General features: G+C 44.1%; 1 protein-coding gene across 2 annotated transcripts in view; it reads left to right on the top strand.

Annotated features, from left to right (window-relative positions):
- Positions 1-13754, top strand: part of lekr1 (leucine, glutamate and lysine rich 1) — a 234763-nt gene that overhangs the window by 57191 nt on the left and 163818 nt on the right. For both annotated transcript variants that reach the window (XR_008068597.1, XM_052468489.1), the window contains exon 4: positions 1757-1834. Coding sequence is in view for 1 of the 2 variants with exons in the window: in XM_052468489.1 (XP_052324449.1) it covers positions 1757-1834 (78 nt within the window). In the remaining variant the exon portion in view is untranslated. The remainder of the gene's footprint in view (positions 1-1756; positions 1835-13754) is intronic.

Raw genomic sequence — 13754 nt, 5'->3', positions numbered from 1 at the left:
AACCATGTGTATGTGACAAATAAAATTTGATTTGATTTGGATTAGATCCATATGCATACGGATTTACCCGGTTAAAGCTGGTGTGGAGCGCATTTGTGTGTGTGTTGAGTATAAATTCCTGCTACCTTAAGTTTGGTTGGGTTGTGATCTGATAGCCCAGGTTAGGCTAAACTAATTGCTGGGGATTTTATCCAGAGTCTCTGTGTCCCTCTGAAAATAGAGGGGAAGAATTTATGTTCAGGTTTATTTTGGTCATGTACACTACATTAACTGAAAAAGCTTGCTTTATTTTAGGAGTAATTTGCTCTACCATCTCTCTCTCCTCAGTCTCTCTCTCTCTCTGTGTCTCTCTCTCTGTGTCTCTCTCTGTGTCTCTCTCTCTCTCTCTCTCTCTCTCTCTCTCTCTCTCTCTCTCTCTCTCTCTCTCTCTCTCTCTCTCTCTCTCTCTCTCTCTCTCTCTCTCTCTCTCTCTCTCTCTCTCTCTCTCTCATTAAGAAATCACTGTCAGCACTTGTTTGTTGTGGTGTCTGGCTGGGTCTGGGAGTGAGATGCTGCGTGTCTGCTTGGATGTGGTGTCTGGCTGGGCGGGCGACATGATCTGAGTGCTGATGTGTTTTTCTGTCCTGGTTGATTGGTTATGTCTGGAAACTGTGAGACAGGGTTTTATTTATTAACACTCTAACACTCTAACACTAACACTCTAACATTCTAACACTAACACTCTAACATTCTAAAACTAACTCTCTAACAGTATAACACTAACACTCTAACACTAACATTCTAACACTTTAACATTCTAACACTCTAACACTAACACTCTAACACTAACACTCAAACACTCTAACATTCTAACACTCTAACACTAACACTCTAACATTCTAAAACTTACTCTCTAACAGTATAACACTAACACTCTAACATTCTAACACTAACACTCAAACACTCTAACATTCTAACACTCTAACACTAACACTCTAACATTCTAAAACTTACTCTCTAACAGTATAACACTAACATTCTAACATTCTAACATGAACATTCTAACACTAACATTCTAACACTCTAAAACTAACTCTCTAGGCTGTTTTACAATTTCTAGTAGCTCTTCTCATGTTTATATGTAGTTGTTTTGTTTTATTTCTGGATAATGAACATAGTGACATGAGGCAGGACAGTTTCCATAGAAACATAAAGACACCATGTAAACATCACAGAAGTCATAATTAGGGTATCTTTTGCCTTTCTTTCTGTCCTCCATTCCTCTCATAAATCTTCCACTTCCTCCCTGTGAATAGTTTACTGTTTATTCTCCTCTTGTAGTGGTTATGTGTGCATTGCACTGCATTATTTATATTATTTTTAACATTTTATTCAAGAAAAGATGGTCTTTTTCTCTCTCTCTCTCTCTTTTTCTCTCTCTCTCTTGCTCTCCCTCCCTCTCTCTCCCTCTCCCTCTATCTCCCTCTATCTCCCTGTCTCCCTCTCTCTCTCCCTCTCCCTCTCTCTCTCTCTCTCTCTCTCTCTCTCTCTCTCTCTCTATCTCTCTCTCTCTCCCTCTCCCTCTCCCTCTCCCTCTCCCTCTCTCTCTCTCTCTCTCTCTCTCTCTCTCTCTCTCTCTCTCTCTCTCTCTCTCTCTCTCTCTCTCTCTCTCTCTCTCTCTCTCTCTCTCTCTCTCTCTCTCTCTCTCTCTCTCTCTCTCTCTCTCTCTCTCTCTATCTCTGTCTCCCTCTCTCGCTCTCGCTCTCGCTCTCTCTAGGCTGAAGAGTGTGGGTTTGGAGCGAGGCATGACAGAGGGGCTGCTGTGTAAAGAGAGAGAGCTCTGCCAACAGCTCAGGTAAGGAAAGGATAGAACGAGAAAACAAGGGACCAATACAGCTGCCAGGAGGCCTGTGGGCAGGCGGAAGAGAGGGAGGGTGGAGGAAAGAAAGATAAAAACGATAGAGGGAAAACAGAAACAAAAGAACAGCCTGCTTTAATCTGATTGGTTCTTGGCTACCCGACCAATGGCACGACAGGAAGGCTGGGGCAGATGGGAAAAATCTGGGTGCCGTGATGCAGGAAGGAAAAAAAAAGAGGGAGAGAAAAACAGGACAATAAAGGACAATAAAACTGTAGAGAAAAGGAAGTAGAGAAAAGTAAATATGACAGGTGAGGGAAAGATATGAGGAGAGGAGTGTTGTAATTTCTGCCATAGACTTTTGTTGATGTCTTAAAGTCAGATGTTAGAGTGCAACACTATTAATAACCAAGGCTGGCCTAGTAAAACACGGTGCATTAACTAGTATGTGTTGGATAATTCAGTCACACAAGCTCAAATTCTCAGCCTCGTAACTGATGACAGATTTGGCTCATATCTGGTCCTCCATTTCTGCCTGTCAGGCTACGATTTGTGTAATGTGACATTATAAAACAGCCTCTCGTGACAAGCACACACGCTGACACACACTGACACACATACATAAAGTCACGCAAGTAAAACACTCTCAGACATCAGAAATGGAGGAGGGAACTCTGAACTCTTCTCCTCTGATCTTCATGTTTTATCACCTAAAGCCACATACATTTACTTCTGGTCTGTAGAGGTCAGTCAGAAGAAAAACAGCCACTCCACTCTCAAAATCTGTCACTTCAGATTAGATTTACAGTACCAGTTAAACATGTGGACAGACCTGCTCATTCAAGGTTTTTTCTTTATTTTTACTATTTTGTACATTGTAGAATAATAGTGAAGACATCAAAACTATGAAATAACACATATGAAATCATGTAGTAACCAAAAAAGTATTAAATTACATTTCAAAATATATTTTATATTTTATATTCTTCAAAGTAGCCATTCTTTGCCTTGATGACAGCTTTGCACACTCTTGGCTTTCTCTCATCCAGCTTCACCTGGAATGCTTTTCCAACAGTCTTGAAGGAGTTCCCACATATGCTGAGCACTTGTTGGCTGCTCTGCGGACCAACTTATCCCAAACCATCTTAATTGGGTTGAGGTCGGGTGATTGTGGAGGCTAGTTAATCTGATGCAGCACTCCATCACTCTTCTTGTTGGTCAAATAGGCCTTACACATACAGGAAGTGTGTTGGGTCATTGTCCTGTTGAAAAATAAAGCGCAAACCAGATGGGATGGCATATCGCTGCAGAATGCTGTGGTAGCCATGCTGGTTAAGTGTGCCTTGAATTCTAAAGAAATCACTGACAGTGTCACCAGCAAAGCACACCCACACCATCACACCTCCTCCTCCATGCTTCACGGTGGGAACCACACATGCACGTTCACTTACTCTGCGTCTCACAAAGACACGGCGGTTGTAACCAAAAATGTCAAATTTGGACTCATCAGAACAAAGAACAGATTTCCACCGGTCTAATGTCCATTGCTCATGTTTCTTGGCCCAAGAAAGTCTCTTCTTCTTATTGGTGTCCTTTAGTAGTGGTTTCCTTGCAGTAATTCGACCCTGAAGACCTGATTCACACAGTCTCCTCTGAACAGTTGATGTTGAGATGTGTCTGTTACTTGAACTCTGTGAAGCATTTATTTGGGCTGCAATTTCTGAGGCTGGTAACTCCAATGAACTTGTCCTCTGCAGCAGAGGTAACTCTGGGTCTTCCTTTCCAGTGGCGGGCCTCATGAGAGCCAGTTTCATCATAGTGCTTGATGGTTTTTGCAACTGCACTTGAAGAAACTTTCAAAGTTCTTGAAATTTTCCGAATTGACTGACCTTCATGTCTTAAAGTAATGATAGACTGTAATTTTTCTTTGCTTATTTGAGCTGTTCTTGCCATAATATGGACTTAGTCTTTTACCAAATAGGGATATCTTCTGTATACCAACCCTACCTTGTCACGACACAACGGATTGGCTAAAACGCATTAAGAAGGAATGAAATTCCACAAATTAACTTTTAACAAGGTACACCTGTTAATTGAAATGTATTTCAGGTGACTACCTCACGAAGCTGGTTGAGAGAATGTCAAGTGTGTGCAAAGCTGTCAACAAGGCAAAGAGTGACTACTTTGAAGAATCAAAAATAGAACACATTTTTATTTGTTTAACAGTTTATTTCATAGTTGTGATGTCTTCACTATTATTCTACAATGTAGAAAATAGTTTTTTTTTTAAATAAACAAAACCCCTGGAATGAGTAGGTGTGTCCAAACTGTTGACTGGTACTGTATATTTACAAATACATTATGTGGGATTGGAAATTATGTAGACAATTACATTGATGGAATGTTAGGAATATTATGAATAAATGACTAAACAATATTCTCATTTTAAATGGAACTGTAACTAAGTAAACTTATACTCTGTTATTATATCTGATTAACATTATGAGTTCATAAGAAGGGATTGTGTGACACGGACAAGGAGTAATTAAATATAACGAACACCATTCCAAACTAGTCTGGAGAGGAGTGGGTTAAGTAAGCAGATAGGGTCGTTAACCTATGGTTGAACCGACGAAACGTAGCTCTGGGGTGTTTTAGATAAGGCAGTGCGTGCATTCCTAGGTTTTCTGTTAATTAGAACTGTCAGCTAAGTAGTTATCGATAATGGTGAGGGATCAAGAGTAAATTCAGTTATGTTGTAGTGACCTGTGAGTGTGTTAGTGAGTTGGAATGAACTTTTAAACTCACTTAATTCTAGGTCGGGAGGAGGGGATTCATTCTAGAAGCAATGAAATGACGTCATGTTATTGTATATAAACTGTTGCTCGTGGTAACGTGGTAGTGAGCCCCGAGAATAAATACTATTATCTATTATTGATAAGACTGGTCTCCGTCTATTTTATGCAAACAAGAATCTTACAAATTCTCATAAAATAGATTAAGGGAATTCAATTAATGAAAACATATTGAAATAACAAAATTACAGTAACATGGAAGCTACAATCTATCTGCACTATTAAAGCTGATTTTACCCCCCCATAGCTTTTTCTACGGGTTTTATGACATACAACACTGTCCAACATCACTAGTAGCACTGGAAAAGGCATCATAGAAGTATGTATAATAACAGTAGTGTTCTTGCTGACACCAGCACACTAGTTACCCTATATTGCTTCTACACCTGCATTGTTTGCTGTTTGGGGTTTTAGGCTGGGTTTCTGTACAGCACTTTGAGATATCAGCTGATGTACGAAGGGCTATATAAATACATTTGATTTGATTTGATTTTGATTTGATATATTGTAGCCCATTGTAAAGGAATGAGATTTGTTCCACTGACTTACATTAGCTATTGTGAAAACCAAATAAGTTCAACAGATGTGTGGGAAATGTTAGTTCACCAACGTTGGAGGCCAAAATGCTGACTGGAGCCTGCATTTGAGCCTATTTTAATTATTGTTCGTTGAGATACATTAAATATACCAAATCAAATCAAAATCAAATCAAATCAAATGTATTTATATAGCCCTTCGTACAACTGATATCTCAAAGTGCTGTACAGAAACCCAGCCTCAAACCCCAAACAGCAAGCAATGCAGGTGTAGAAGCACGGTGGCTAGGAAAAACTCCCTAGAAAGGCCAAAACCTAGGAAGAAACCTAGAGAGGAACCAGGCTATGTGGGGTGGCCAGTCCTCTTCTGGCTGTGCCGGGTGGAGATTATAACAGAACATGGCCAAGATGTTCAAATGTTCATAAATGACCAGCATGGTCGAATAATAACAAGGCAGAACAGTTGAAACTGGAGCAGCAGCACAGTCAGGTGGACCGGGGACAGCAAGGAGTCATCATGTCAGGTAGTCCTGGGGCACGGTCCTAGGGCTCAGGTCCTCCGAGAGAGAGAAAGAAAGAGAGAATTAGAGAGAGCATATGTGGGGTGGCCCGGCCTCTTCTGGCTGTGCCGGGTGGAGATTATAACAGAACATGGCCAAGATGTTCAAATGTTCATAAATGACCAGCATGGTCGAATAATAGTAAGGCAGAACAGTTGAAACTGGAGCAGCAGCATGGCCAGGTGGACTGGGGACCAGGTCATCATATCAGGTAGTTGGGGCATGGTCAGGGCTCAGGTCAGGAGGAGCAGCAGCATCATGTATTGGGGACATCATCATGTCAGGTAGTCCTGGGGCATGGTCCTAGGGCTCAGGTCCTCCGAGAGAGAGAAAGAAAGAAGGAGAGAATTAGAGAACTCACACTTAGATTCACACAGGACACCGAATAGGACAGGAGAAGTACTCCAGATATAACAAACTGACCCTAGCCCCCCGACACAAACTACTGCATCATCAATACTGGAGGCTGAGACAGGAGGGGACAGGAGACACTGTGGCCCCATCCGAGGACACCCCCAGACAGGGCCAAACAGGAAGGATATAACCCCACCCACTTTGCCAAAGCACAGCCCCCACACCACTAGAGGGATATCTTCAACCACCAAAAGTTTAACTTGGGGGCCATATTTCCTGACATTTTACGTAGTATAACATAATTCATTACATCTTTTGGGTAGGCTATTTCATGCATTTAAAAAAAAAAATCTGTTTTACTTTTTTGTCAAATGTAGTTTTCCAGGTTTTGTTTTTCCCAGGTTCATAGTTTTCCAGGTTTTTTCATGTTCACTATCAAAATGGGAAGTCCACAACTATATGGGAAGTCCACAACTATATACTACAACTATACACAACTATACTAAAGGAGAAGTGCATTAAAAAAAAATAGATTTTATGGTTTTCATTTATTTAATATATTCCACACTATGATCTTGAAATAACACTCAATATTTTTGAAAATTATGAAAATAAAACAATGCCTGGAATTTCATCCTGATCAGGTGGGATGTCGTTTTTGGACAATGACCTTTCATCTTTGTTTTGCTTATGAATCGTCTTACTTTGGAGGGGTAGGCCCTAGTGTCTAGACAATCCTATCCGCCAATCAGGGCTGTGTATGACAATCCTATCCGCCAATCAGGGCTGTGTATGTAAATGTATTTACATCTGTATCAACACACGATCAGACTGAGCATTTTAATTGTAAAAGGAGATAATAAATAAATAATAATAATAATAAATAATACAAATAAAAATGTGAGTTATTTTCATGAAATAAACACACATTGTTTATTTATTAGACATATAGTGATGATTTAAAAATATTAAATAAACTGCATGGGGGCTTTAAACCCTGTGACCACTAGAAAGAGACCTCTTGTTTGGCTAGCAGCATTTCTATACATGTGATGGCAGAGTTGCAAAAACATATGATCACCTGATTGACAGGCTACAAATCATCATGATGCCAGGCTGGCCTACTTTGGAGTCAACAATTACACTTTCCCCCAATTGTTTACACACTAAAACTGGACCCATAGGCACAATGACCCAAACCTGTAACTAATTTAGTAGAACCAGACAAAAAATCTTTGGCACAACCTTCCCAACTAAAATCTATTGTCTGCAAATTAAAAACAACACTGTTCAACAAGCTACGCTCAATTACCAATTGACCACTTTCACTCTTCACATGTGCAAACACTAGTTATGTGTAAATGTTCACTTTGCAATCAGACCTTTGGTATGGATAAAAAGGCCACAGGTGAGTTGGAGTATCTCAGTTCACTGGTCACCATGGCAACACCCATCCGTAGCACGCGCTCCAGCAGGTGTATCTCACTGATCATCCCTAAAGCCAACACCTCATTTGGCCGCCTTTCGTTCCAGTACTCTGCTGCCTGTGACTGGAACGAATTGCAAAAATCGCTGAAGTTGGAGACTTTTATCTCCCTCACCAACTTCAAACATCAGCTATCCGAGCAGCTAACCGATCGCTGCAGCTGTACATAGTCTATAGGTAAATAGCTCACCCTTTTTCACCTACCTCATTCCCATACTGTTTTTATACTGTTTTTATTTATTTACTTTTCTGCTCTTTTGCACACCAATATCTCTACCTGTACATGCCCATCTGATCATTTATCACTCCAGTGTTAATCTGCAAAATTGTATTATTCGCCTACCTCCTCATGCCTTTTGCACACATTGTATATAGACTGCCCATTTTTTTCTACTGTGTTATTGACTTGCTAATTGTTTACTCCATGTGTAACTCTGTGTTGTCTGTTCACACTGCTATGCTTTATCTTGGCCAGGTCGCAGTTGCAAATGAGAACTTGTTCTCAACTAGCCTACCTGGTTAAATAAAGGTGAAATAAAAAAATAAAAAATAAAAAAAGGTAGCGGTAGAGGTGGAGGTGGAGGTAGAAGAGGTGGAGGTGGAGGTAGAAGAGGTGGAGGTAGAAGTGGTGGAGGTAGAAGAGGTGGAGGTAGAGGTGGAAGTAGAAGAGGTAGAGGTGCAGGTAGAGGTAGAAGAGGTGGAGAGGGAGGTGGAGGTAGAAGAGGTGGAGGTAGAGGTGGAAGTAGAAGAGGTAGAGGTGCAGGTGGAGGTAGAAGAGGTGGAGGTGGAGGTGGAGGTAGAAGAGGCGGATGTGGAAGAGGTGGAGTTAGAGGTAGAGGTGGAGGTAGAAGAGGTAGAGATGTATGTAGAAGAGGTGGAGGTAGAGGTAGAGGTAGAGGTGGAGGTAGATGAGGTGAAGGTGGAGGTGGAGGTAGAAGAGCTGGAGGTAGAATCAAATCAAATCAAAGTTTATTTGTCACACACGCCGAATACAACAGGGTAGACCTTACGGTGAAGTGCTTACTTACAGGCTCTAACCAATAGTGCAAAAAAGGTATTAGGTGAACAATAGGTAAGTAAAGAAATAAAAACAACAGTAAAAAGACAGTGAAAAATAACAGTAGCGAAGCTACATACAGTAGGGGCTATATACAGTAGAGGCTATAAAAGTAGCGAGGCTATAAAAGTAGCGTGGCTACATACAGACACCGGTTAGTCTGGCTGATTGAGGTTGTATGTACATGTAGATATGGTTAAAGTGACTATGCATATATGATGAACAGAGAGTAGCAGTAGCGTAAAAGAGGGGTTGCCATGTGGTAGTAGAGAGAATAGTCTATCACTGGGGTCTTTGACCATTTTTAGGGCCTTCCTCTGACACCATCTGGTGTAGAGGTCCTGGATGGCAGGCAGCTTAGCTGGGCCATATGCACTACCCTCTGTAGTGCCTTGCGGTCGGAGGCCGAGCAATTGCCGTACCAGGCAGTGATGCAACCGGTCAGGATGCTCTCGATGTTGCAGCTGTAGAACGTTTTGAGGATCTCAGGACCCATGCCAAATCTTTTTAGTTTCCTGAGGGGGAATAGACTTTGTCATGTCCTCTTCATGACTGTCTTGGTGTGTTTGGACCATTCTAGTTTGTTGTTGATGTGGACACCAAGGAACTTGAAGCTCTCAACCTGCTCCACTACAGCCACGTCGATGAGAATGGGGGTGTGTTCGGTCCTCCTTTTCCTGTAGTCCACAATCATCTCCTTAGTCTTGGATAGGTTGTTATTCTGGCACCACCCGGCCAGGTCTCTGACCTCCTCCCTATAGGCTGTCTCGTCGTTGTCGGTGATCAGGCCTACCACTGTTGTGTCGTCTGCAAACTTAATGATGGTGTTGGAGTCGTGCCTGGCCATGCAGTCGTGGGTGAACAGGGAGTACAGGAGTGGACTGAGTACACACCCCTGGGGGGCTGCAGTATTGACGATCAGCGTGGCAGATGTGTTGCTACCTACCCTCACCACCTGGGGGCGGCCCGTCAGGAAGTCCAGGATCCAGTTGCAGAGGGAGGTGTTTAGTCCCAGGATCCTTAGCTTCAGTGATGAGCTTTGAGGGTACTATGGTGTTGAACGCTGAGCTGTAGTCAATGAATAGCATTCTCACATAAGTGTTCCTTTTGTCCAGGTGGGAAAGGGCAGTGTGGAGTGCAATAGAGATTGCATCATCTGTGGATCTGTTTGGGTGGTATGCAAATTGGAGTGGGTCTAGGGTTTCTGGGATAATGGTGTTGATGTGAGCCATGACCAGCCTTTCAAAGCACTTCATGGCTACAAACGTGCTACGGGTTTGTAGTCATTTAGGCAGGTTGCCTTTGTGTTCTTGGGCACAGGGACTATGGTGGTCTGCTTGAAACATGCTGGTATTACAGACTCAATCGGGGACATGTTGAAAATGTCAGTGAAGACACCTTTCAGTTGGTCAGCACATGCCCAGAGCACACGTCCTGGTAATCCGTCTGGCCCCGTAGCCTTGTGTATGTTGACCTGTTTAAAGGTCTTACTCACGTCGGCTACGGAGAGCGTGATCACACAGTCATCTGGAACAGCTGATGCTCTCAGGCATGCCTCAGTGTTGCTTGCCTCGAGGCGAGCATAGAAGTGATTTAGCTCGTCTGGTAGGCTCGTGTCACTGGGCAGCTCACGGCTGTGCTTCCCTTTGTAGTCAGTAATAGTTTGCAAGCCCTGCCACATAAGATGAGCACCAGAGCCAGTGTAGTATGATTCAATCTTATCCCTGTATTGATGCTTTGCCTGTTTGATGGTTCGTCGCAGGGCATAGCAGGATTTCTTGTAAGCTTCCGGGTTAGAGTCCCGCACCTTGAAGGCGGCGGCTCTACCCTTTAGCTAATTGCAAATGTTACCTGTAATCCATGGCTTCTGGTTGGGGTATGCACGTACAGTCACTGTGGGGACGACTTCCTCGATGCACTTATTGATAAAGCCAGTGACTGATGTGGTGTACTCCTCAATGCCATCGGAAGAATCCCGGAACATGTTCCAGTCTGTGATAGCAAAGCAGTCCTGTAGTTTAGCATCTGCCTCATCTGACCACTTTTTTATTGACCGAGTCACTGGGGTTTCCTTCTTTAATTTTTGCTTGTAAGCAGGAATCAGGAGAATAGAGTTATGGTCAGATTTACCAAATGGAGGGCGAGGGAGAGCTTTGTACGTGTCTCTGTGTGTGGGGTACAGGTGATCTAGAATTTTTTTCCCTCTGGTTGCACATTTAACATTTTGATAGAAATTTGGTAGAACTGATTTAAGTTTCCCTGCATTAAAGTCTCCGGCCACTAGGAGCGCCGCCTCTGGGTGAGTGGTTTCCTGTTTGCTTATTTCCTTATACAGCTGACTGAGTGCAGTCTTAGTGCCAGCATCTGTCTGTGGTGGTAAATAAACAGCCACGAAAAGTATAGCTGAAAACTCTCTAGGCAGGTAGTGTGGCCTGCAATTTATCACAATATACTCTACTTCAGGCGAGCAAAATCTAGAGACTTCCTTATATTTCGTGCACCAGCTGTTGTTTACAAATATGCAGAGACCTCCCCCCCTCGTCTTACCGGAGTGTGCTGTTCTGTCCTGCCAGTGCAGCGTGTATCCCGCTAGCTGAATATCCATGTCGTCATTCAGCCACAATTCCGTGAAAGATAGGATATTACAGTTTTAGAAGTCCCGTTGGTAGGATATTCGTGATCGTACCTCGTCTAATTTATTGTCCAATGATTGCACGTTGGCGAGTAATATTGACGGTAAGGCAGCTTTCCCACTCGCCTTCTGCAGGTCCTCACGAGACATCGGGCTCTGTGGCCTCTGTACCTGCTCCTCTTCCTCTTGCAAATAACGGGGATGTCGGCCTTTTCGGGTGTTTGGAGAATGTCTTGTGCGTCCTGCTTGTTGTAGAAATAATCTTTGTCTAATCTGAGGTGAGTGATCGCTGACCTGATATGGGACGGCAGGTAGTGGTTAGACTAGTAACCGAGCTGACAAGGTACAAATCTGTCATTCTGCCCCTGAACGTCATTGAAAATAAGAATTTGGAGGAGGTGGAGGTGGAGGTGGAAGAGGTAGAGGTGGAAGAGGTAGAGGTGGAAGAGGTAGAGGTGGAGGTAGAAGAGGTGGAGGTGGAAGAGGTAGAGGTGGAAGAGGTAGAGGTGGAGGTAGAAGAGGTGGAGGTGGAAGAGGTAGAGGTGGAAGAGGTAGAGGTGGAGGTAGAAGAGGTGGAGGTGGAAGAGGTAGAGGTGGAGGTAGAGGTAGTGGAGGTGGAGGTAGAAGAGGTGGAGGTGGAAGAGGTAGAGGTGGAGGTAGAGGTAGTGGAGGTGGAGGTAGAAGAGGTGGAGGTGGAAGAGGTAGAGGTGGAGATGGAGGTAGAAGAGGTAGAGGTGGTGGAGGTGGAAGAGGTAGAGGTGGAGGTGGAGGTGGAAGAGGTAGAGGTAGAAGAGGTAGAGGTAGTGGAGGTGGAGGAAGAAGAGGTAGAGGTGGAAGAGGTAGAGATGGAGGTAGAGGTAGAAATGGAGATGGAGGTAGAAGAGGTGGAGGTAGAGAGGGAGGTAGAGGTGGAGGTGGAGGTAGAGGTACAGTAGAGGTAGAAATGGAGGTGGAGGTAGAAGAGGTGGAGGTGGAGTTGGAGGTACAGTAGAGGTAGAGGTAGAAGTGGGCATGGAGGTAGAAGAGGTTCAGGTGGAGGTAGAGGTGCAGGTGGAGGTAGAAGAGGTGGAGGTAGAGGTGGAGGTGGCGGTAGAAGAGGTGGAGGTAGAGAGGGAGGTAGAGTTGGAGGTGGAGGTAGAGGTAGTGGAGGTGGAGGTGGAAGAGGTAGAGGTAGAAGAGGTGGAGGTGGAAGAGGTAGAGGTAGAAGAGGTGGAGGTAGAGGTAGAAGAGGTGGAGGTAGAGGTAGTGGAGGAAGAAGAGGTGGATGTGGAAGAGGTAGAGATGGAGGTAGAGGTACAGTAGAGGTAGAAATGGAGATGGAGGTAGAGAGGGAGGTAGAGGTGGAGGTGGAGTTAGAGGTACAGTAGAGGTAGAAATGGAGGTGGAGGTAGAAGAGATGGAGGTGGAGTTGGAGGTACAGTAGAGGTAGAAGTGGGCATGGAGGTAGAAGAGGTGGAGGTGGAGTTGGAGGTACAGTAGAGGTAGAAGTGGGCATGGAGGTAGAAGAGGTTGAGGTGGATGTAGAGGTGCAGGTGGAGGTATAAGAGGTTGAGGTGGAGGTAGAGGTGGAGGTGGAGGTAGAAGAGGTGGAGGTAGAGAGGGAGGTAGAGGTGGAGGAAGAGGTACAGTAGAGGTAGAAATGGAGGTGGAGGTGGAAGAGGTGGAGGTGGAGTTGGAGGTACAGTAGAGGTAGAGGTAGAAGTGGGCGTGGAGTTAGAAGAGGTTGAGGTGGATGTAGAGGTGCAGGTGGAGGTATAAGAGGTTGAGGTGGAGGTTGAGGTGGAGGTTGAGGTGGAGGTAGAGGTGGAGGTAGAAGAGGTTGAGGTGGAGGTGGAGGTAGAAGAGGTGGAGGTGGAGGTAGAAGAGGTCGAGGTAGAAGAGGTGGAGATACAGTAGAGGTAGAGTTAGAAGTGGAGGTAGAAGAGGTGGAGGTAGAAAAGGTGTAGGTGGAGGTAGTGGAGGTGGAGGTAGAAGAGGTGGAGGTAGAGGTAAAGGTGGAGGTACAGTAGAGGTAGAGGTGAAGGTAGAAGAGGTGGAGGTAGAAGAGGTGGAGGTAGTAGAGGTAGAGGTGGAGGTGGAGGTGGAGGTAGTAGAGGTGGAGGTAGTAGAGGTAGAGGTGGAGGTGGACGTAGAGGTGAACCAAGAACAAGGAGAGTAATTTCTGATTAAAATGTAGGCATCTATGGTGTGCAATGTGGTCAACCATGGTTTGACCTTGAGAGAGGCTGGGCAGAGAGTGCTGCCCAATATGAGCCACTTCACCGTAGCATCCATCATCCAGACGTTCCAAAATGAGAATAGGTTTGTTCTGCAGACATTGGACCTCTCTACTACTTTTACTACTTGACAATAGTACAACATAATGCACAGTAAAGACTGTAGATTCCAATACGTACTGTAAAGGCAACACATTCAATGTTTCATTACTGTGTTGCTG

This window comes from Oncorhynchus keta, chromosome 18 (genome assembly GCF_023373465.1).
Source record: "Oncorhynchus keta strain PuntledgeMale-10-30-2019 chromosome 18, Oket_V2, whole genome shotgun sequence".
Classification (NCBI taxonomy): domain Eukaryota; kingdom Metazoa; phylum Chordata; class Actinopteri; order Salmoniformes; family Salmonidae; genus Oncorhynchus; species Oncorhynchus keta.
The sequence above is the reverse complement of the archived record's forward strand: the minus strand, read 5'-3'. Positions and strand labels throughout refer to the sequence as shown.